The sequence below is a fragment of the Mobula hypostoma genome, chromosome 22 (assembly GCF_963921235.1).
Source record: "Mobula hypostoma chromosome 22, sMobHyp1.1, whole genome shotgun sequence".
Lineage (NCBI taxonomy): Eukaryota > Metazoa > Chordata > Chondrichthyes > Myliobatiformes > Myliobatidae > Mobula > Mobula hypostoma.
This window is the reverse complement of record NC_086118.1, coordinates 5,518,141-5,544,033: the sequence shown is the minus strand read 5'-3', so window position 1 is coordinate 5,544,033 and position 25,893 is coordinate 5,518,141. Positions and strand designations below refer to the sequence as shown.

The 25,893-nt window shown below is 41.2% G+C and overlaps 1 protein-coding gene across 2 annotated transcripts in view; it reads right to left on the bottom strand.

Moving 5' to 3' along the window:
* LOC134336604 (fas-binding factor 1 homolog) overlaps window positions 1–25,893 on the bottom strand; it is a 140,727-nt gene that overhangs the window by 48,002 nt on the left and 66,832 nt on the right. For both annotated transcript variants that reach the window (XM_063030931.1, XM_063030932.1), the window contains 6 exons: window positions 21,585–21,628; window positions 19,154–19,198; window positions 15,574–15,741; window positions 13,548–13,648; window positions 11,437–11,643; window positions 9,336–9,443 (listed from right to left, as the gene is read on the bottom strand). In XM_063030931.1, the coding sequence (XP_062887001.1) occupies window positions 9,336–9,443; window positions 11,437–11,643; window positions 13,548–13,648; window positions 15,574–15,741; window positions 19,154–19,198; window positions 21,585–21,628 (673 nt within the window). The remainder of the gene's footprint in view (window positions 1–9,335; window positions 9,444–11,436; window positions 11,644–13,547; window positions 13,649–15,573; window positions 15,742–19,153; window positions 19,199–21,584; window positions 21,629–25,893) is intronic.

Sequence of the window (25,893 nt, the reverse complement as noted above, 5' to 3'; positions counted from 1 at the left end):
CAACACTTTAGGAACAACTTCTTCCCCTCTGTCATCAGATTTCAGAATAGACAATGAAATCATGTACACTACCTCAACCTTCCTTTTCAGCTCTCTTTTTGCACTACTTATTTAAGTTAATTTTTTAAAATATTTTTCTTATTGTAATTTATAGTTTTATTATAATGTATTGCAATGTACTGCAGCTGCAGAACAATAGATTTCACAACATACGTCAGTGACATTAAACCTGATTTTGATTCTAATTTAGAAGGGAAGAGACTAAAAAACTTTGGCCCCTAAGCATTGCTAAGTATTAAGATGATTCCCTTATGGTCCAATATAGAGAGTAATTTTAAAAAATGTCTTGCCTCCTTAAAAAATTACAAAGGAGAATCATCAAGCCTATCAGAGGAGCTTTCCTCTCAACTTTCAGCTTTACAGAAGTTAATTTATTCCAAATGTAAACAATAAAATCTTCTCCTTCATAAACATTTTAATAGTATGCCAGCGATACAGGCTATAGATGAAAACATATTATTCCAGGGTTGGTTCTAAATCTCTATGTAGCACATTGCTTCCTTTTTAATTGCTGCTTCATGTTATAATTTCAAGACAATTGGGGTTCAGCAAGCAAACACCTGCAACCACCTGCTCCTTTGTGTGTGCAACAGAGTGTATCAGTGTATGCAGAATGGCAGTGGAATACTGAGATTTTATGAAGTTCTTTTCTTCTGCTTTTCAATAATAGTATGATAAATGAAGTGTCAATGGACACACTCTCCCAAGAGCATTGCCCTCATTTTTACTTCTCTTTATGTCAAAATGTTGCCTCCATCATATGAGAATAGAGTCTAAGTGAAATTGTGAGCTTACTGCCCAGAATGTTGCAGCATTCCTGATACAACTCCAAGCCAAATGTATTTTGAGGAAGGGTTATTGCTTATTCATTTCCATAGATGCTATCTGACCTGCTGAGTTCCTCCAACATTTTGTGTATGATGACTAGGATTTACACTTAACTGAGTATAATGGAGCTCACGGCTCACTTAGTGCCAACTGCTCATAAGGTTGTTGGCTTGCATGCATTGATGATGATGAATGTTAATTTAAAATGATGCTGTGTCCTTTCTATTGTGACGAAAGATGGTTACAAAAGTACACATAGACTAAGATGTTAACTGCCCTGTGCTAGCACCAGTGGGATCAACAGTTGATCTGCCACCTGTCTTCAGGAGAGAGAGATAAGTAAGACAATGGAGCAGCATTTGGAAATGTTAATAAAGAGACGAGAGAGTTTAACGGAAGGAGACACTGGTCTGAATATTGTCAAGACCGGCTCCTTTTGAACCCTGAACTGTTTGAGGTGTGATGGACAGGCGATACCCCAACAGGGGGATAAAAAGGGACAGGTTCGCTAAGGCAATGGACACATGACTCCACGAGGTAACGAGACCCTGAAAACGGTGTGCCCCCCCACTAGTTGGTGGGAGTATTTTGGAGGTCTGGTCGCGGGACCAGCCATAGACGCACAGGGTGGAAAGGTACGTATCGGCGGGAACCTGGTGTGTGTGTCCGCCCTTGCCTGGGTGCTGGGTTCACCGCAGAAGAACAATCGTATCTGGAATGGAGGGGTCACAGTCGGTGACCTCAGAAGACATTACAAAGGGCTCACCCGAAAGCTGACTGCGAGGAATATCGAAGGTCTGTTTGGAATCCGATTTGAATATTCATTCGTTCTCTCTCTCCCCCCCCCCCGCCCCCAACGGCACAACAGTGATTACTGTGAACTGAGCTGAACTTTGCGTCACTTGAAACTGGTGATGAACCCCTAGACGGCAATAGAGCTTGATTGATCCTATTATCCTAGTTCTGTGTACATGTGTGTTTATTCATTGCTAACCTGTTGCATTTATATCCTTACTATTAGAGTACTGTGTTGCTTATTTCTTTAATAAAACTTTCTTAGTTCCAGTAATCCAGACTCCAACTGAGTGGTCCATTTCTGCTGGTTTGGCAACCCAGTTACGGGGTACGTAACACTATCTATTGCAATTCTTTCAGATGAAAGGTTGGCCAATTAGCTTCTTATCATCATAGCTATGGAACACCAGAGATGCCCCTGCAGCAGTGTCTTGGAGCACCAAATGTCAGAATAGAATTCCATCCCTTATCGGTCAACTTGATTCTTCTGTGCAATTCTCTTCAACATTGTTCCTGGTACCTTTTCTTTTGCTGCCACACTCCAAAGGCTTTAAAGTCTTGCTGCAATCTAGTGTCTCATCTGGAAATCCAGTGTGTTATTTGCATTGTGACGACAAACCAAGTTATCAGAAGATTGATGCTAACGAGAGACAGATAAGTGAGACAATGGATAAACATTCAAAAAGCTAATAAGAGAGAAGAGAGAGATTAACAAGAAAGAAACACATTTCAGAATATTGACAGACTGGTTGCTTTGAACCTGAACTGTTTGAAGTTTGATGGACAGGCGATACCCCAGCAGGGGGATAAAAAGAACAGGTTCGCTAAGGCACGACACACACCACGAGATCACGAGATAACGAGACCCTGGAAGAGCGGTGTACCCCCACAAGTTGGTGGGAGTAGGAGGTCTGGTACGAGGGAACCGACCATAGACTGACAGGGTGAAAAGGGATGATCGGCGGGAACCTGGTGTGTGTGTCCGCCCTTGCCTGGGTGCCGGGTTCACCGCAGAAGAACGGTCGTATCCAGAATGGAGGGGTCACAGTCAGTGACCACAGAAGACATAGAAGGGTTCGCCCAAAAGCTAACTGCGAAGAACATCAAAGGTCTGTTTGAATCAAAATTTGCATTCTCTCTCTCTCTCCAACGGCACAACAGCGATTACTGCGAACTGTACTAAACTGAACTGAACTCTGCGTCACTTGAGACTGATCATTTTACCCCTAGACTGCGACAGAGCTTGGCTGATCCCTATTACCCTAGTTCTGTGTACATGTGTTTTATCATTGCTAACCTGTTGCAGTTATATCCTTACGATTAGAGTACTGTGTTACTTATTTCTTGAATAAAACTTTATTAGTTTCTGTTAAACCAGATTTCAACTAAGTGGTCCATTTCTGCTGGTTTGGCAACCCAGTTACGGGGTACATAAGTGGGGATCTCGTCCGCAATTTTGAACGCCAAATTTGGGACTGGGTAAATTGATTGGGTTAAAATTCCTGAAAGAAAGAAAGGGGAAACAGCAGAAATGGAGATTGAGGAATTTCTAAAGGCGCCAACCTTGGAGGCATTAGAGGATGCCAGGAAATCAGAGTTGGCAACTGTTGCCAAACGGTTGAGTCTTTTTAAGGGGAAGTCGACAATGGGGAGAGCGGAGATGCACAGAGCTATCATAGAGCATTATGTATCTAAAGGTGTGTTTCCCCAAGGGGAGCTGGAGGTGGTATCTATGGGCAAACCTGGTGGAGAAGCAGTACAGCTGCAGACTGAAAAATTGAGACTCGAGCACAAGTTCCGGGTAAAACAGTTGGAACGAGAAGAGAGGGACAGGCAGCTAGAACAAGAAGAGAAGCAGTTAGAACGACAAGAGAGAGAGAAACAGAGGGAAAGGGAATTTGAGCTGGAGAAGTTAAGGATGACGCTAGCGCAGAAGCCCATGCCGAACCAAGGTGGAGGGTTCAGGGCGACCCAGGAGGTTAGGCTCGTTCCCCCATTTGAGGAGGCCGATGTTGATCGGTACTTTCTACATTTTGAAAAAGTTGCTGCAAGTCAGGAATGGCCGAGGGATAAGTGGGTTGTTTTGCTTCAGAGCGTACTTAAAGGAAAAGCTCAACAAGCTTACCCGGCATTGTCCGCAGAAGATGCCCAGAGGTATGATGTGGTGAAAGAGGTGATACTCAGGATTTATGAGCTGGTCCTGGAGGCATACCGGCAGAGGTTCCAGAAGGCGAGGAAGCACGTATTTAGAGTTTGCCCGTGAGATGCAGATGTATTGTGAGCGTTGGTGCGCCTCGAAAGGGGTCAATGGGGATTATGACTGCTACAGCTAATACTGATTGAGTAGCTTAAAGGTTGTGTCCCTGAAGGTATGAGGCCCTACCTAGATGAGAGAGAGGCAGAAACCTTAGCCGCAACTGCTAAGTTAGCGGATGAGTACGCGTTGACACACAAAGCAAAGTTTACCCCGAGTAAAAGCTACCACAAGGGTAGTCGACAGGGCGGAGAGAGTTCGCTGGAAAAGCCAGAAAGTAAGCCAAGCACTAGTGAGAAGGATAAGGAAGACAGGAAACAGTTTGGTAGGAAGTCTCCTGGGGTTGTATGCTATAATTGTGGGAAAGCCGGTCACTTTGCGTCCAGGTGCTTTACCCCAAAGAAGGAGACGGGGAAAGGAAAAATGACCCCGACTGGCTGTATTGAGCTGGCAAACAAACCGCTAGGGGAGAAGAGGTCTGATAAAGTTCAGGAAGGGAGCGAGAAGTTTATCTCGGCCGGATCGGTGTCGGTGAAGGAGGGGTTAAACCCGGTTCCAGTACGGATCTGGAGAGACACTGGAGCTTGTCAGTCACTGATCTTAAAGAGTGTGTTAGACTTTAGTTCAGAGACCCAGACTGGGGAGGTCAGTGTGATAAAAGGCATTGGGAAAGGGACTGAAGCAGTACCTTTGCACCAGATACACCTAAAAAGCGACTTGGTCTCTGGACCGGTCATGATCGGGGTGAGGCCCGAACTGCCGATGGAAGACGTGGAGGTCTTACTTGGTAATGACCTCGCTGGCAGAAATGTGTTCTCAGCAGTAAAACTGATAAGCCAGCCTGCCCACGGACTCACAGGTTTATCTCGTTTGCGCAGTGACTCGGCGCATGCCCAGAAAGGCTGCCGAAGCGAATGTAGATTTAGCTGAGACGTTTTTACCAGCCTTGTACCCGGGGGGGGGGGGGGTGGAGGTTAGAAAGTGAGAAGAAGGGGCATAGTGAGGGAGTTGAGGCAGATTTATCATTAGCAAGGAACGAATTTATACAGGCACAGGAATGAGACGAGGGGCCAATGGTTTTGATGGAGACAGCTCTCTCCGAAGCAGATTTAAAAAGGGAGCCAGTGGGCTATTGTGTGAAGGAGGGAGTACCAGGGAGGAAATGGAGACCAAGTACCGTGCCCGCAGATGAGGAATGGGGGGTGGTACACCAGGTGGTAGTACCGAAAATTTTAGGGGCGAGATTTTTAACCTGGCCCACAAGATACCCCTTCGGTGGACATTTTGGGGTGAGGAAGACAGTCGATAGAATCATGAAAGAGTTTTACTGGCTGCACAGGAGGAAGGATGCTATTGACTATTGTAGACGTGAGCTAACACAGTTACAGGCTATTAATATGCTAACAGCTTGCCACGATAGGCGAGCAGACCTAGTCGGTGTTATCACGAAAATTAATGAGGCTAGGGTGCCACCTGATAAGGGGAAAACCCATTTCAAAAAGACAAGTTTGGTGCCGACCAGATGGGAGAACTCTATCGTTTTGGCCAACTTTGCTGATGAGTTCTCTCACTTAACCCCCGAACAGAGCAAGCCGCTGATAAAGCTAACTAACTGGCACGCAGACGTATATCCGGATGTCCCGAGGTGATGCAAAGAGCTGGGACATGGTGTTGTTGTCACATCAGGTCAGCCTAGTAAACAACACCTCTATAGGATGATTAATTCAGTGACAAAAGGGCTAAGGAACGCAGAAGCGTATATTGACGATTTAGTGGTCTGGAGTGACAGGTGGGAGGAGCACATTGTGGCAGTAGAGGAACTGTTTAAAAAGCTGGCTGAAGCCAGCCTGACAGTGAACTCGCAAAAAGTGAATTCGGCCACGCAGAGGTCACTTATATGGGATTTGTGGTAGGACAGGGGCAGCTGGCTCTGATGCAGGCTAAGGTGCGGGCTATCTCTGAAGTCCCCACCCCGACAGACAAAAGAGCCCTGAGAAGGTTCTTGGGGATGGTGGGGTACTATCGGAAGTTTTGCAAAAACTTTGCGGATAATACCCTCCCTCTTACTGAGCTCTTGCCAAAGAATGCTAAGTTTGTGTGGGACGACCCTTGTCATATTTGTCCGGGACAGAAACCACTGAGAATTCACACTGATCACAACCCATTAGTGTTTTTGGCCACTATGAAGGATAAAAACAAAAGGTTGCCAAGTTGGAGCCTGGTCTTAGAGGATATTAAAATAACACATATAAAAGGACCGGAAAATGTGATTGCTGACTGTCTGTCAAGGTGTTGACAACTTAAAGTTCTCTGTATTAGCCGAATAGCTGATGACCCTGTATATTAGTATATTAGTGTGTATCTAATAATGTATTCATGCCCATAATTTTTACCCCGGTAAAAATTGAAGGATAGGGGTGTGACGAAAAACCAAGTTATCAGAAGATTGATGCTAATGAGAGAGAGATAAGTGAGACAATGGATAAACATTCAAAATGCTGATAAGAGAGAAGAGAGAGATTAATGAGAAAGAAACACATTTCAGAATATTGACAGACTGGTTGCTTTGAACCTGAACTGTTTGAAGTTTGATGGACAGGTGATACCCCAGCAGGGGGATAAAAAGAACAGGTTCGCTATGGCACGACACACACCACGAGATCACGAGATAACGAGACCCTGGAAGAGCGGTGTGCCCCCACAAGTTGGTGGGAGTAGGAGGTCTGGTTCGAGGGAACCGACCATAGACTGACAGGGTGAAAAGGGACGATCAGCGGGAACCTGGTGTGTCTATCCGCCCTTGCCTGGGTGCCGGGTTCACCACAGAAGAATGGTCGTATCCGGAACGGAGGGGTCACAGTCGGTGACCACAGAAGACATAAAAGTGTTTGCCCGAAAGCTGTTGCCCGAAAGTTTGCCCGAACTGCGAAGAACATCAAAGGTCTGTTTGAATCAAAATTTGCATTCTCTCTCTCTCTCCAATGGCACAACAGCGATGACTGTGAACTGCACTAAGTTGAACTGAACTCTGCGTCACTTGAGACTGATCATTTTACCCCTAGACTGCGATAGAGCTTGGCTGATTCCTATTACTCTAGTTCTGTGTACGTGTTTTATCATTGCTAACCTGTTGCAGTTATATCCTTACGATTAGAGTACTGTGTTACTTATTTCTTTAATAAAACTTTATTAGTTTCTGTTAAACCAGACTCCAGCTAAGTGGTCCATTTCTGCTGGTTTGGCAACCCAGTTACGGGGTACGTAACAGCATCCTCTCTTCATCCCCCTCACAACTATTATTACTATTTACCCTGCATCATTAGCAAAATTGGGTATTTACAATCAGTGCCTTCACCCAAAGTTATAAATATAGTTTGTAAATATCTGATGTCTGCGTACTAATCCTTGGGGCTAATTACAGCCAGTAATGTCAATTTCCATGGTTATGCATTTACTACCAACCTCATGAATCCCTACCTTCCAAAACAATGTTTTATATGGTATCCTAGTAAATGTCTTTTTGGAGATTTAACTTTACCTCATCCACATTTCCTTCTTAGTGACTCTGCTGTAGTCTTCCTAAGATAGCTTTTAATACACTTATAAAACATCATTTCCTTTCATAAACATGATTTCCCTTTCGGCATTCAATACCATCACCCCCTCAAAACTAATCAATAAGCTCCAAGACCTTGGCCTCAATACCTCCTCGTACAACTGGATCCTAAATTTCTCCACCTGCAGATCCCAGTCAGTTCGGTTTAGCAACAACATCTCCTCTACAATTCCTCTCAGCATGGGTGCACCACAAGTCTGTGTGCATAGCCAATAGTTCATCAACTGTAGCTCAGCATTCAACACCATCATTCCCACAATCCTGATTGTGAAGTTACAGAGCCTGGGCCTCTGTACCCTGCTCTGCAGTTGGATCCTCGTCTTCCTAACCGGAAGACCACAATCTGTGCGGATTGGTGATAATATCTCCTCCTTGCTGATGATCGACACTGGTGCACCTTGGAGGCGGGGTGGTGTTTAGCCACTGCCCTACACTCTATATACCCACGATTGTGTGGCTAGGCATAGCTCAAATACCATCTATAAATTTGCTGATGATACAACCATTGCTGGTAGAATCTCAGATGGAGATAAGATGGCGTACAGGAGGGAGATATGCTAACTAGCGGAGTGGTGCCACAGCAACAACCTGGCACTCAACATCAGTAAGACAAAAGAGCTGATTGTAGACTTCAGGAAGGGTAAGACGAAGGAACACATACCAATCCTCATAGAGGGATCAAAAGTGGAGAGAGTGAGCAGTTTCAAGTTCCTGGGTGTCACAATCTCTGAGGATCTAACCTGGACCCAACATATCGATACAGCTATAAAGAAGGCAAGACAGTGACTATACTTCATAAGGAGTTTGAAGAGATTTGGTATGTCAACAAATCACTCAAGAACTTTGCTAGGTGTACCATGGAGAGCATTTTGACAGGCCGCATCACTATCTGGTATGGGGTGGGGGGGCGCTACTGAATAGGACGGAAAGAAGCTGCAGAGGATCGTAAATCTAGTCAGCTCCATCTTGATTACTAGCCTACACAGTACCCAGGACATCTTCAAGGAGCAGTGTCTCAGAAAGGCAACATCCATTATCAAGGACCTCCAGCACCCAGGGCATGCCCTTTTCTCACTGTTACCATCAGGTAGGAGATACAGAAGCCTGAAGGCACACACTCAGCAATTCAGGAACAGCGTCTTCCCCTCTGCCATCCGATTCCTAAATGAGCATTGAACCTGTGAACACTACCTCACTTTTTTAAATATGTATTATTTCTTTTTGCACAATTTTTAATCTATTCAATATACATACTCTGTAATTTATTTATTTTCTTCTTCTTCTATATTATGTATTGCATTGAACTGCTGCTGCTAAGTTAATGAATTTCACAACACATGCCAGTGATAATAAACCCGAGTCTGATTCTGATAGCTCCCCGCTCCACTTAGGTTATACATATGACTGCGAAGCTAAGCACAGCTCTAATGCCAGCTTCAAGTTTGCATCACAACTCACTGTGAACTTTTATCATATTGTTATCATTTTTCCCTAAAGAATCCCTTGCTTTGAATTTATTAATTAACAGTCTTTGAATTTATTAATTAACAGTGTCTCATTATTCAAGACAAATTTCACAGCATATTCTTCAGTTCTTACTTTGAATGCATTTTACAAACACAGATGAAACCATTCAACTTAAGGATGGGCAAAAGACATAATCAGAGAATTATTAGACAAAAATCTGCCCTTTGTTGTCCCTTAGTATCATTGCCCTCACCACATGACTACAACTGGCACCTGGAGCTGCACCGAGTTGTACACTAATTACTGAGATTATACCTTGTATGTGAGGATGCACTGGTGACAGCATCGATCTCCTGCTCCTTCAGTTGCTGTATGTGCTGTAACTGCTCTTCATGTTGTCTTCGCATTTCTGCAATTGACTGTCTGCAAATTAGAGGCAGGCAAGTGTCAAGTTCATAAGTAAAACTATTTTGTTTTTACTTTTATCACGCCCATTTTCCTGTCATAAGACACCTAAAGCCGCCTTTGTGTCCCACTAGATCTCGTTCAATCTTCATTTCTCTGAAGATGACTAATTGTAACTAAAAGCTAGATAACTTCCACCAGCGGTGGAAGACAGAAAGAGCTGTGATGCGATACTAACAAATGGCTCCTAACAATTAGAACATAAAATACAGAACACAGAACATTGACTATAGTTAGAAAAGAGTTTAATTGGAGTAAGGGGAATTATGAAGCTATCAGGCAGGAAATTGGAAGCTTAAATTGGGAACAGATGTTCTCAGGGAAAGGTACGGAAGAAATGTGGCAAATGTTCAGGGGATATTTGTGTGGAGTTCTGCATAGGTACGTTCCAAGAGAAAGGGAAGTTATGGTAGGGTACAGGAACCGTGGTGTACAAAGGCTGTCGTAAATCTAGTCAAGATGAAAAGAAAAACTTACGAAACGTTCGGAGAGTTAGGTAATGTTAGAGATCTCGAAGATTATAAGGCTAACAGGAAGGAGCTTAAGAAGGAAATTAGGAGAGCCAGAAGGGGCCATGAGAAGGCCTTGGCAGGCAGGATTAAGGAAAACCCCAAGGCATTCTACAAGTATGTGAAGAGCAAGAGGATAAGACGTGAAAGAGTAGGACCTACCAAGTGTGACAGTGGAAAAGTGTGTATGGAACCGGAAGAAACAGTAGAGGTATTTAATGAATACTTTACTTCAGTATTCACTATGTAAAAGGATCTTGGTGATTGTAGTAATGACTTGCAGCGGACTGAAAAGCTTGAGCATTAAGAAAGAGGATGTGCTGGAGCTTTTGGAAAGCATCAAGTTGGATAATTCACTGGGACCGAATGAGATGTACCCCAGGCTACTGTGGAAGACGAGGGAGGAGATTGCTGAGCCTCTTTGCATCATCGATGGGGATGAGAAAGGTTCCGGAGGATTAGAGGGTTGCAGATGTTGTTCCCTTATTCAAGAAAGGGAATAAAGATAGCCCAGGAAATTACAGACCAGTGAGTCTTACTTCAGTGGTTGGTAAGTTGATGGGGGAAGATCCTGAGAGGCAGGAATTATGAACATTTGGAGAGGTATAATATGATTAGGAATAGTCAGCATGGCTTTGTCAAGGGCAGGTCGTGCCTTACAAGCCTGATTGAATTTTTTGAAGATATGACTAAACACATTGATGAAGGAAGAGCAGTAGATATAGTGTATATGGATTTCAGCAAGGCATTTGATAAGATACCCCATGCAAGGCTTATTGAGAAAGTAAGGAGGCATGGGATCCAAGGGTACATTGCTCTGTAGGTTTTGTATGTTTCTATGCAGCAAAAACTGGGTGAGATTGTTGGATCTGGAGATGATACTGTCCTGAAGGTTCTTTGGAAGTCAAGAATGAAGCATAAATCTTGTATTTACAGCTGTTTATTAGATGATCATAACAAAAAAAATAACAGTAACCAGCTCACTTTACTGTAAGTAAGAACCAAAGGAAGAAGACAAAGAAAAGACAAAGAATAAAGTCGTGGACATCTTACACTGAAAATAAGCTCAATCTAAATAGATTTGAAAATTTCTTGATAAGAACAGCTATGAGACAGTTTGCATGACTCAGGCTACAAACAACAAAACTATAATTTATAGAGCACCAATTATACTACAAGTTACTACTGAACTCACTGCAACATTTCCAAACCTACACATGATCATACAAACATACATATAAGCAAGCATAAAGAAAGTTAAACTACAAGAAAGATTGTAATTTAAAGCCTAATCCAATGCAGCCAAGAATCAATGACCTCTGGAAATGGAAGAGAAAGTTCTTGACAAAAGATAAAGTCATAGAGCTTTATTTGTTAAAAATGGGAACAAGAATAGAAGACTTTTTAGCACAGCTTGTCCATACTAAATGCCTTCCTCTCACCGCTGAAGTTCCCTGAGCCGCTCCTGCTCCTTGGCTTTTTCTTCCTCAAATTCACTCAGTTTGCGCTGGTACCGTGCAACCAGTTCTGATCTCTCTCGGTCCAGGCATTGCTGCCGTGCCACATGCTGCTCGGAGAGTTCCCGATTCTCATCTTGCAGTCTAGCCACCTGCTGTTGATACGATAACTCAATTATCTTCAAGCGATTCCTGGAAGGGAGGGAGACAGGAAGAAATGGTGAATCAAATCTCTTGCACTCCAGCTTGTAACACCTGGATTTTCAATAACAGGAAAAATGAGGCAATATTCACACCCTGAACAGGAGGGTTGTCTCCCACTTGGTGAGGAAAAGATCAGGCTTGATGGTAGATTCTTCTGAGCTGGAACAGGTCAAGTATCATTTATTCAAAATCATTTTACTTTTAAATAGCAAGGTTCAACTTGTAGAAGGTTTCAAGTAGATGAATGAGCTTGATTTTCTATTGCATTATCAAAAGTTTAGACAATCTCAATCCAATTTTTAACATGCATGTGCACACAAAGTGAAAAAGTATCCTTAATTCAACATGGACAAACCCATAATTTTTTTCCAGTCAATGTTCTAAGATCAGTGTTCACAAACATAGTAAGAAAAAATTGTGCTATACTTATTTATGCATATCAGCCATCCTTTTATATCATACATATCAATGCAAAGGATTTTTTACATGATATCTAACCTGTGCTATGCCTGCGCTGGAAGTCAGCATACAGAAAACTTCATTCAAGGCCTTTAAAATTACAATTCTTATTTTGAAATCCATTTGGTCTGCAACTGGGAGCAATGCATTCAGATGTCATGGCTCTAAGCTGTGGAATATTTTTCTCTTGACTCGACCTATAAATCTGCCTTTAAGATGTTTCTTAGAATAAATTTGTTGGTAGTGCTTTTGATCATACCTTGGAATCCAGTTTTGTTTGATATATTATGAAATGCCTTAAGTCAGTTTAATACAATGAACTCACTAAATAAATAGAAGTTACTTGGTTGCCTTTGAGAGAGGAAAAGAAAAAACAGAAATAAAACCCTGAAGTATTCCTCTCTAACTGAATAAAACTAGTCCAGGAGATCACTCTAATCCTGATGACCAGAGCTGGAAAAACAAGTCCAGCTCTCACATGAAGCAATTCCCTGACTCGGCATCCACTATGCTCTAGAAACCCACTAAGCTCTGGGAAACAAAGTACATCTTAATGTCTTAGCTATAACTGGTCCTCCATTGTAATCCAGAATGTAACCAGAACATTATCTGCTCCCATCTTTTTATAAACTTTGATCAGATCTCCCCACTTTGTTTAAAGTGTAAAATTCAAGCTATTTTAGCCAATTTTGAAAACAAAAAGCTTTAAGTTGGAAAGTCATCCTAATGACATCCTTCTAATGACCGAGCATTACCAGACCAACAGTGGGCAAATTATTCTAACCAAGTCCTGACCACGAGGCTTGAAAAAAAATAAGGACTTTGCCTTAAAAGCAATGGTCTTCATTTCCTATTTATTAGATGTAACTTAAGAGTGTTATATGTATACTTTTGAAAATTTATGCACTAGAATATTCAGACAGTTTCATTCTCCACCTTTTGCAATGTTTTTTCACATATACTGTCACATATACCAGATGCTTTGAACTTTAAAGAAAGATTCTCATGTCCGATGTGTTCACTTACCGGGCTGTACTCAATCACATCTGGCGATTCATTAAAATAATCAAGCAGCAAGACACTTCCTCTTTTTCTTGAAGCCATGTCGTTTCCCTTATGTATTGTTTCTTATCCAATAATCAAATATTACATGCTAATAGTACCTTGAAGCATCTTTCTATGCATATATGTCCATCTTGATTCATTAAAATTTGGGAACTACAATAGCTTCCCTCTAGTTTTCACAAACATTAGATACAATATTGCACGCCTAAACGTGTCCAATTCAAAAGAAAAAAAAAACAAGATTAACTCCTCCAAGTTTATATATGAACAGAATATTTTGCCCATTATCTTTACCATAAATACTGTAATCCTTGCCTCAGAGACCTCAACTGGATAAAGCTTTGCCTACCCTGCATTTTCATTCTCACCTATGTGCATCTTCTATCAGGTCTAGATCATCCTTATGTTGCTGCTGCAGGCTCTCCAACAGACTCCTTTGTTGTTCTCGCTCCAGCTCCAGCTTTCTCACCTTATGTAGACACACATTGAAATTTATGAGAAGTCTTTATTGCAATGTTATGAAAAATAAATACAATTAGTTAAAAACCTAAACATTAGATTAAATTAGATTAGATTATGAGGACACTCAGTTCTCGTTTACTGTCATTTAGAAACGCATGCATTAAAAAATGATACAACATTCCTCCAGAATGATATCACAAGAAAACACAGGACAAACCAAGACTAAAACTTACAAAACCACATAATTGTAACATATAGTTACAACAGTGCAAAGCAATATCATAATTTGATAAAGAGCAGACCATGGGTACGGTTAAAAAAAAGTCTCAAAGTCCTGATAGCCTCATCATCTCACACTGGCAGCAGAAGGGAGTAACTCTCCCGGCCATGAATCTCCAAGTGCCGCAAACTTGCCGATGCAGCACCATTGGAAGCACCCGACCGCAGCAGACTCTGAGTCCATCTGAAAACTTCGAGCCTCCGACCAGCCCCTCTGAGCACCATCCTCTGCCGAGTGCTTCGACCCCACCCTGGCTGCCGAGCAACAAACAAAGCTGAGGACTCAGGGCCTTCCCCTCCGGAGATTCTGGATTCTAGCAGCAGCAGCAAAGCAGGCATTTCAGAAGTTTCACCAGATGTTCCTCCGTGCTGTCACGTCCGTCTCCATCAAATCAGGATTGTGCACGGCACCCTACTTGACAAATAACAGACATCACCACCGGAGTGGCCACTGCGAGCTGCGTCGCACCGCCATCTTCTCCTCCCTTTGAAAGAGAAATAGCTTTCCCTTTCACTACTTTCCATGTAAAAGATTTAGACCTGTTTTATTTTTTTTCCTGGTGACACTCCAATATGCTTCTGCTTAAGATGTACACTGTATGTTAAGTATTGGTTTTAGAATTTGTAACAGGGTTAACTCATGATCGTAACAGAGGCAGACAGGTCTGGCCAATTCCTGTTGTGAATTTGGGCAAGAATCTTTCTTCAGCTTTTCTTCTCAGGAACCTTTTATACTTGTAGTTGAACAGAAATCACTTCGTATTCACACAAATTAATTGAAATTTCAATTTCAATTTCTCATGCATGAATAGTCAGTCAAAACCTCAGTCTCAAATGACTTTTATATTATTTGTACTTCAGTAAAATCACATCTGATTTGATAGTAAAGGAAACAGTTTCCCACCCAATCTTGTATCACTTGATTTTCTCAGCGTTCAAACATCTATCAGTTTCAGTCTTGCGTATACTCAGTGATTAAACATTCACAGCCTTTGGAGGATAGAAGATTTCAAAGAGTTAATATCTTCACCACAGTTCTAAATTCTAGATTCTTAAGAAAAAAAGTTCCCTCACAATCTCTTCAACCTTGTAATTATTCCACCCTTCAATGTTCTGACCAAAGAGTAAAAATCATTCATAAATCTAAGATAAATTAAATTTAAAAATAAATGTAATCTGTGTTGACATTAATACATGTGAATGTGTCTCATAATTCAAGGGCCACTATTTCTTTCCTGATGTGCAGTACCCAGAAAGGATCCTCCGAAGGGGATCTGGCCAAGGTTCTACACAACAAAAGCATTACTTGTCAGTTTTTTTCATCCTAGACTTCTTAAAGTATAGGCCACCACTCCATGTATCTTTTGGTATTGTTTGTACCAGTGTTCATTGAAGTGTATATGAAAACTTAACTCCTTCCGCTCTTCCATAGCTCCTAGTTTACATTAAGAAAATATTCTAATTTATTTTCCCCCAGTCCAATGTGAATATGTCACACTTCCCTATGCTAAACTCCATCTGTCACATTCTCCATTCAGGCTGGTTATATCATTCTGCCATCTCCTTTTTTCCCCCATCCACGCACTGTACAGAATCTGCTAAATCACTCCCTGCAATGCTTGTGAATAATCTAGCACCAAGGCTCTCTGATACCTTACTCTCCAACTCAACGATTTTGATTTCGGCAGCCTTCAGGGCTGCTTGCTGTTCAGCTTCATCATTCTTCAGTTTCTTTTGCATGTTTGTCTGTCTATTCTCCAGTTGCACAGCATCGGGCCCATCGACACTTGAACCTTGTCTCTCAGACTTTGATTGAAGCAGCTGAGAATGACAATATTCCATGAAGTTAAACTGTAGCACGTTAATCTACATTTTCAAAGAAGGACTTTTAAATAATACTTGCTGCACCACCCTTTTACCATAAAACTTAAATATAAACCAGAAAACTATTCTTAAAGGTGGGGCAAAGTTAAGATGGCACTAAATAGCAACTCTTTTGCTTGCATCTTCAGAAACAGTTTTATTTCCATCTTTGACGTCTTTTTTTTTCCTTTTCAGGCTTCTTTTGAAGACCCTGACCTGGAGTTACACTCTGACTTTGGCTCCTTGTGGGAATGGGACCCATTCTCAGGGCATCATGACCTGCCGCTTTTTGATATCCCAAGGACGCAGCCTGGAAGACTAGTGCATCTTCAAGGTTCCGGGATTTTGTGGCTCTGGGGACGTGCTGATTCTAGGCCAGTGTCCCTCACTGAAGTGCTGCAGGAGAACATGGAACATCGGGAGCAGCGGGTTAGCTGCCAGGGGTTGTGTGCCCGGACAGCTGCACAGAGCTCGGAAAAAGCGACGCAACAGACTTTTAACATTGTAAATCATCTTAAATCTCCCTCTTGCTGTGAAACGGGGGCACCTCTTTTTCCCTTATTAGGGAGAGAGAGACAGAGAGAGACCCTGTGGTATGTCAAATTATCGGGTGAATGAGTAGCTTTTGGGGCACTGCAAGTCTGTATCTTTATTGATGCTTTGCTGCAGGCTTGAGTGCTCAGTGGAGGGTGCTGATGGGAGTTGGGGGGGTTGTTGCCTTGCTGCTACTTGTGCGTGGGAGGGGAGCTGAGCGGGGCTTTAGGGTTTTAATGTTTTAATTGTCATTCATTCTTTGTGACACTACTGATTTTGTGGATGTCGGCAAAGAAAAAGAACTTCAGGATGTATATAGTATACTTTTCTCTGACATTACATGCACCTATTGAAACTTATTGAAAAATGCCTCAATGTAAGTGCCTATACCAAATTACCACTTGAAAATAATATCTGGCTACAAATTACTTCACCCACAATCTTTTCACCAAAAAAAAGGTTTGCACTGAACCTGGATAAACATTCATATTGCTCATAATGACAGATGGTTTAGAGGAAAGAAAAAAAAAATTACACTAAAGTCCAACACACACAAAATGCTGGATGAACTCAGCATCTTTGGAGGGGACTAAATCATTGATGTTTTGGGCTGAGACTCTTCATCTGGACTGATTATTTCCCTCCATACATGCCACCTAACCTGCTGAGTTCCTCCAGCTTTTAATGTGTATTGCTCAAGATTTCCAGCGCCTGCAGGATCTCTTGTGTCTCCACAAAGTCCAGTAAAGGTGTAGTAAGAAACGTTTTCTTGGCTCAGAGGTGTCTAAGACCAAAGGCACATGTTTAAAGTGAGGTTTAGAGGGAATCTGGGGAAGAATGGGGAAGTTCTCATCCTTATTTCAATCTTTCCATGATCCCAACTTCTTTGTAACCATCACCTGCACACTAATTTCCTTATAATTTTGTGTATAGAAGAGAATCAAAATGAATTTAGATGGGAATTTTGGGAAAATTAACATGGCATGAACTGTAATGGGTCCTTGATGGTCAGCATGAACTCAAAGGGCCAAGGGGGCTGCCTCCTTGCTGAATCTCCATAGAGCAAAAGAGTGGAGGATCAGGTCAATGATACCAGGGCACACTCATCTACAACGGCTTCTGGTTCAGCAAAGCTATAATTTTAAAATTTTCATCCTTGGTTTCAATTGTTCTATGGGCTCCAATCCTGTTATCTTTTCAAATATCTCCTTCACAGAAACAGTAACTTTCATGTAAGTTCTCCAACTGTGGATTGATTCCTCAAATGGTGGGCTTGATATATGAGGATTAGTCTGGCTGGAATATCCAGAACAAGAAGTCACAACTCTGAAGTTAAAGTGCAAGATGTTTAGAACTGAGATGAGAAAACCTTTCTTCTAAGAGGGTGGTAAATGTGTAGAATTTGTACCACAAAAGACTACGGAGATAAGGTTGTTGAATATATTTAAGGTGATTGGTAAATTTCTTTTTGTGCAGGGCTTCAAGGAATTTGGTAGAGTTCAGGAATGTAGCATGAATCAATCACACTCAAATTGATAGGGAAAGCAGGCGTAAGTGTTAAATGGTCTGATTTCTAACCAAAATGAATTTAGATGGAAATTTATAATATATGGGAATTTATTCCAAATTCTATATTGTATCTTATCTATAAGCTGAACTACTAGCAGTAAATAAAAAGAAGTTCTAACAAAGGAGTATAGAATGCGCTAATGCATCCATGTTCACTATCAGTCTGATCTAATAACTTCTCACCTATTTCATATATGCTGGAGCATTTTGCTCAGGCTGTGCTTTTGAAGTGTCAGCATTACATTCATACCTATCAACACCTTATAACAGAATAGGCTCTCATATTGTAAGCAATCTAACCTTCAATATCACTAATACCTCATCACAGGGACAACCTAAACAATGACAGCCATAGGGATGTTGCAAAAGTGTGATGGAGAGAACAATGGGGAAAATTGGAGTGCAAAAGTGCAAAAGAAAACTATCAAAAGAACATTTGGACATTTTCATACAATTCCAACCAGTTATATAATATAGGCTGTACCCCAGATAACAAATAGATTCTGTTTTTATAGATTCCTGTAAGTCTGTAAGTACACAAAAATCACTCAATATACTACTCAGTGTTGTAATCAGTGGCATTAAAAGTACATGTGGCAGGTACAAATGGACAATTACTAACAGTAGAGTGTGAGGAAACTAGTCCTGCTGTTCATAGGGACAAACGTTTGTACGTATATCAGACTGTTGGATTTAATAATATTATGGGAGCTCCTTTGTATGTCATGGTGTCAATAAGGAAGAGTTTATAACCCAGAGATAGCCCATAGAGTTATACTGTATGAAAACAAGCATTCAGCATACATCAAACATTCATTTGCATTTACCCACATTAACCCCATTTTATTCATCAATTCCCTCCAGGATCTACCACTCATCTACACTTCAGAGCCATTAAAATACAAACCTGCACATCTTTGAGATGTGGGTGGAAACTGAAGCACATGGAGGAAACCCACATGGTCACAGGAAGATAGTACAAACTCCACCCAGGAGCAATGGGGATCATGATTACACTCTGACTGCTGGAGCTACAAGGCAGAACCTTTACTAACTGTACCACCGTGTCACCCAATAATGCTAAGGTTAAACCACCTCCACCCACCCTATCAAGCAGCACATCAAACCCAAAAGTTAAACTGAAGAGAGCAAACTATTTGTATAAAGTTTCTCCTTGGATGTCATTGTTATTTTTCATTCGTGTACTCAAATGCAGGGATAAAAAAGCCCATTTTACATGCAATTCAGATTATTGATGGGTCCTCACCTGGAGTTGAAGTAACTGCTGCAGTTGATCAGTAGACAGTGATACCTGGGGGGCAAAAGCAGGATAAGAAAGGAGGAGAGGGGAGAGTGAAGGACAGTAAAAGAGTGAAAATGACAAAAAATGGAAGGTGGAAGGGGAGCAGATGAGAGGTTTGGAAAAGAGAAAGGGGAAATTGGAGGTGGTGGAAAAAGAGGAAAACAAAGATTTAATGATTTAGTTTGTAGACAATTCATTAAAACACTGAAATCCAACTGCTCTCTAGAAATAATCAAACTGACTACAAGGGGAATGGGGTACAAAGCAGGTGTATAGCTGAGCAGGTGACATAGTTGAATACTGAAGGGAAACTAATTCTGTCCAACAGGCAGAGCAAATGTGGGGCGATAAGGTATAGGGGAGGTGGCTGTCCAATGCGCCACAAGACTAAATTTGTATTTATTTTAATGTAAGTAGTCCAAGCAGTAAGGCAGATGAACTCAGAGCATTGATCAGCAAAATTTAACTATTTTTATCTCTCCACACATGCCGCCTGATCAGAATTAACAGTATATGTTGTGAAATGTGTTGTTTTGCAGCAATAGTACGTTACAATACATAATAAAAACACTATAAATTACAATAAGTACAATGCTTTGACAAGGTATTCAGCCAGAACTATTTTCACCTTTTACTGTCTCATTTTCTAAATTTAAGATGTATTGAAGTAGGATTTCTTTAAGCTAACCTATAAAACATTGTGCATCATGTCAAATCAGAAGAAAAATTCCAAATCCTGTCAATAATTTACAAACAATTAAAAACCAAAATTGTGAGGTTGAAAAGGTATTCATCTCTTTTATAATTACTATAGTAACTTTACAAAGGTGCAATATACGTATTACCTCACCAACTCATTCAATTTGTTGATGTAGAAAATTGGAGGATCACCTGTTTTCGATCAATTCATCAGAATACCCCCCCTCTTTCTGTAAGTTTCAACAGTATGACAGATTTTCAACAGACCAAACCAAAATTAAGACAAAACAGCATTCAAGACAAGTCAGGTAAATGATAATAAAGAAGCACGGATCTAGGGAAGGGTACAAGACCATCTCAAAGGTTCTGAGCCTAACTCAGAGCTCAGTGCAGTCCATGGGGAAAAAGTGGAAAAAATATGAAGTCGCAGCCACACTGCCCAAGTCAGGCCGTCCCTCTAAACTTAGTCACTGGAGAAGAATAGCACTCGTAAGAGAGGCTACTGTGGTGCCAACAGTCAATCTGAGTGAGCTGCAGAAGTCAGCGTCTTCAAATGGAGATGATGTTCATGGCTCCACAATCTTTAAAGCCTTGCACAAAAAGGGTATTTATGGAAGAGTGGCAAGGAAGAAGCCCTGGCAAAAAAGAAAGCATACGCTTGCCCATAAAGACTCTGCAAAGTGTCACTTAGGAGATCCCGTTAAGATATGGAAGAAGGTCTTGTGGTTGGATGAGAGTAAAGTGGAACTTTTTGACCTCAATACTAAGTGGTACATGTGGCGTAAATCTATTACTGCATATCAGCCAAGTAACACCATCCCTACTGTGAAGTGTGGTGGAGGTAACATCATGCTATGCAATGCTTTTCAGCAGCAGGGAGCTGGAAATATGGTCAGGATTGATGGAAAGATGAACGCTGCTAAATGCAGAGAGATCCTGGAAAAACCTTCTAGCCCATGCCAGAAAATGAGGGAAGTTCGTCTTTCAAAAGGACAACAACCCAAAGCACACTGCCTTAAATGAAGAAAACTGATGTCCTTTCCCAGTCAGAGACCTGACCTTAATCCGATCAAACATTTCTGGCAAGACCTCAAGATTGCGGTCCGCTGCCACTCTCCAGCTAACATGCCACAGCTCGAGCAATTTTGCAAGAAAGATGGGAAATCTTGCTCCATCATGTTGTACAAAACTAGTAGAGTCTTATCCAAAAAGAATACTGGCTGTAATAATTACGAGAGGTGGTTCAGCTAGTACTGAACAAAGGGAGTTGAATACTTTTGAATTACTGACATTTTAGGTTTTGAATTTTTAGTTTTTCATGCTTTCAAATTTTTCCTGTTTTTTGGGTTCTACTGTGAAAGAAGGAGCATGTTATTTACAAATAAAATTTCTCAGTTAAATTGATCAAAACCCACGTTTGATACTCATTTAGGTGAACAAAGAGTTGGGGATAAATACTTTTATAAGACACTGCATAAAAAATAAATAAGTAGCGCAAAAAGAGAGGGAAACAAATGAGGTAGTGCTCATGGGCGCACTGTCCTTACAGAAATTCTCAATACTTCCAATATTGTTTTTTTCCAGATTTACAGCAGCTGCTGAGTTTTGCTTTATCAAAACTGGGCATATGCAGAAATAAAATGATTATAGCAGTTGTCCAGATAGCAATTGCGAAGTGGACAAAACAAACTCATACCTGTATGGCAGGTAGTTTATCTTCTGGCTGATCTTGCACAGATGCTGTAGATATACAAGAATGAAAGTATGTGAGCCCCATTTAATTACAAAGCTAGTGAACTTAGAGAAACATCAGGACAGCATGCCATGGAATTTATTCCACAGCTCCTTACACTTACTTAATTACTTTATTTAAGTAGTAGCAGTGACATAGTACTTTGCTAGATCCTCAGTATATCTCAATACTTTAGGGATTGACGATGGGATTGCCAGGTTCAACATATGCTGCCAGTCTCTTGTTTGACACATTCTTCTTCCGGAGGAAGTTAATAGCAAAGTTATGTCCATGAAGGTAACAGTCACTAAAGGACAATAGTGACTGACTGGCATTTCCAAACAATCTGACGTCTTCACAATAGTTTTTACACATGATTTCTCCAGATACCACTGTGCAAACAAAATTCAAATTATCAAAACGCCATACACGAGGAAATCTGCAGATGCTGGTATTTCAAGCAACACACACAAAATGCTGGTGGAACACAGCAGGCCAGGCAGCATCTATAGGAAGAGGTACAGTTGACATTTCGGGCCGACTGAAAGAAGAGTTAGTAAGAGATTTGAAAGTGGGAGGGGGAGGGCGAGATCCAAAATGATAGAAGACAGAAGGGGGAGGGATGAAGCTAAGAGCTGGAAAATTGATTGGCAAAAGGGATACAAAGCTGGAGAAGGGAGAGGATCATGGGACTGGAGACCTAGGGAGAAAGGAAGGGGGAGGGGAGCACCAGAGGAAGATGGAGAGCAGGAAAGGAGTGCCATACTGACATTTGAAACCACATATTCTGGAGTATTAATTTTGACCTCTGATTTTTAGTTCTTATTAGTGCTAACACTAGATTACCATCTATGATCACTTCATGAGCAAGAATGAGGTGAAATAAAAGTGCTAGTCAGTTACCCTCTATGGATAAAAGAACAACAATTAACAGTTTCAAGTCACTAACCTTTCATCAAAACTGGGAAAAGTTAGGAACAGAAGCACTTCAAGTTCTAGGAAAGGGAAGTATGGAAAGAGTAAAAGCAATCTATGTTATAGGATGGAGAACAAATGGTAAAAAAGCGGAATGCAATGACTTATTAACGGCAGCTCATCTTTCTGTAGGTGTAACAAGAGGGAGAATAAAGGAAAGAAATGATGCTAAGGAATGCTTGAAAAGGAAACAGAATACAGCAGTTTTTGGAAATCTGAAATAAAATGTTGGGAAAGCTTAACATCTGCAGACACAGGAAATCTGGGCTAATGACTACAACCATCTCAACTTTTTCACCACCTACATTTACTTTAACCTGCACCCCTCCTGAACCCACAGTGGATGAAACCTAACATTATAATCAGACCTGTTGACAAGTATGATACTTTAGTGCTGTATTACACCTCCTCATTCCTCCTAGACAGGACTCCACAACAAAACATCAGGCCAGTGTCTTCCAAAAGGTCATATGAGCCACTCTCCAGTCTCCAACTAGGAATCCCTCAAACACACAGAATGCACTTCTACCACTTTTGCAAGCTCCACAAGCAGGACTATTCTGGTAGACCCATTGTTTCAACCTGATCATATCCCACACAATATACTTCTTCCTATCTTAACACAATTCTTTCTCCCTTCTCCCATGTCTTCTCACTTGCATCTTTTACACTGATGACACTTTGAAAGTTTCGACTTTCTAGATCCTAACAATTCAAATCACCATGGGCGTCTAATCCTTCTGCACCTTCACTCTGGACAGAATGACCTGAGGAACATTTCTTTGAACAACTAGACCCTATCTATGACCACTCTCCTTCATCAGGTTGCAGTTGGTCATACATTCAACAACTCTTATAGGTTCTTTGATTTTCATAAGATTAAAGGGTTAGTTATGAAAATCTGCAGTTGTCTAAGCAATGCCTATTTCTTTATGAGATACATAAGATTTCCTTGTTTAGTCCTGTTCCAGGTATCCTCTCTCATCCTTTTCCACTACATTGATGGTTTGTGTGATGCTTCTTGCTCTCATGTAGAACTTGCAAGTTTGCACCTTGCTTAAAATTTCACATGGCCCATCTCTGATTCTTTCATTCTCTTCCCTGACTTCGCTATCTCCATTTCAGGGAGTAAGGCAGCAAACAATATCCTTACAAGTCTACACACTGTCACAACTATTTTACCTAAATCTCCTGCCACCCTGCTTTCCTAAGGATATCATTCCATTATTCAGCTTCTCCTGTCCCATTGCAACTACTCTGACAATTACACTTACCATTTCCATGCTTCTGAGAAATCTTTCCTTTTCCTTAAACAAGGTTTCTCTTCCACCATGATCCTAAGCCTCTGTCCGGGATGGAGGGGCAGAGGGAATAGACTCCAGTCAATTCTTCTGGCATGCCCTCCTCTCCTTTCCAGAGCAAGGAAAAGGTTCACTTTCCCTTCAGCTTCTACACCATCAATTTCTGCATTGTGGATCCTAACCTGCAATTTCTAGCACCTTCAGCAAGATGCCAACCACTGGACAAATCATCCCAACTCCCTCATCTGTTGAAGGGAGCATTCCTTCTGCAAACTCCCTGGGTCATTCTTCCACCTCCACCAACATCTACACCCCTTCTCTTGACAGATGTTCATTGCACCTGCCCTGTTACCTCTCCATCTTCCTGGAACTTGGAGAGCCAAAGCATCTTTCCACATGAAGCAGCGATTCATTTGCAGTCTTGAAATTCAGTGTGCTACATTCATTCCCCTCCTCTACATTAAAGAAGTAAGCTTGCAAAGGTAATCCTGAGTTTCTAGCTGCTTGATATTTGAATTCTCAACCCCATTCTCAGAATGACCTCTCTTTCCTTGGCTGCTTACACACTTCCAATGAAGCCCAGGAAAGAACTGCACCTCACTTTCTGCTGGACATACTACAACCTTCCAGATTCAACAATGAATTCAACTATTTCAAATAACCAGACTGTGTATCAAAGCTGTCTGGTTCTGATGTAAGGCAAGCACTCTGTAACCAGAAGCAGGAGCTCCATGAGCCCCTTTAGTCATCCAACAAGTCTTGACCTCAAAACTACTATCCCGCTCTTTCACCATTCCCATCAACTTTTAAATGTCTGTCATTCTCTACCCTGAATATATTCAAAAGTTTTTTTCTTCCCCCTCCCCAAATAGCTGACTTTCTAGTATCCTCTTTAGTTTCAGATTTCCAATAACTGCCGTATTCCGTATCACTCTGTTCCAGTCTTTTTCTCTTTCTATTTCCATTTCTACAGACAGATAAGAAGTTATTAACAAGTCATCAATTTACCAATTTAAACTCAGTGGCCACTTTATTAGGTACACCTCTACATCCGCTTGTTAACAAATATCTAATCGGCTAATCATGTGGCAGCAACTCAATGCACAAAAGAATGCAGACATGGTCAAGAGGTTCAGTTGTTGTTCAGAACAAATATCAGAATGGGGAAGAAATGTGATTCAAGTGATTTTGACCATTGGTGTCAGTAGGGGTGGTTAGAGTATCTCAGAAACTGCTGATCTCTTGGGATTTTCACACACAAGTCTCCAGGGGAGTTTACAGAGAACAGTACAAAAAACAAAAAAACATCCAGTAAGCTGCATTCTGTAGGCAAAAATGCCTTGTTATTGAGAGAGGTCAGAAGAGAATGGTCAGACTGTAATCAACCCTACGTTGTAACAGTGATGGGCAGAAGAGCATCTCTGAATGTACAATACATCAACCTTTTAAGCGGGTGGACTACAGCAGCAGAAGATCACAAACATACACTCAATAGCCACTTTATTAGATACAGGAGGTACCTAATAAAGTGGCCACTGAGTAGATGTCATTCATTTTTTTTTTAGTCTGCTCACTACAACAGACACTTCCTTTGCACCTTCACCTATTCTGCTTCTCTACCACTCAAAACATGCCTATTTTCTAATGTTTCCCAGTTCTGATGAAAGGCAAGCAAGGTGAAATGTTAATTCTGCTTCTCCCTCCATGGGATACTGCCTGACTTGCTGAGCATATCAAGAATTTTCAGCTTTTTTTTCAGATTTCCAGCATAACAAAACTTTCAATTTCCACATACATTTACATTTCTTCCCCTCACAGATATCAGATCACTTCCATCAAAATATAGACATCACCACAACATCTTATACAAAAGCCCTTATTAGTATAGCAGACAGGTTTACATCTATATACTGCAGAAAAGGTTGCCATGTTTTATAAAAACTATTTGTTTTTGAGTGTACCATACATGTCAAAAAGTCCAAAGGAATGTATTCCAT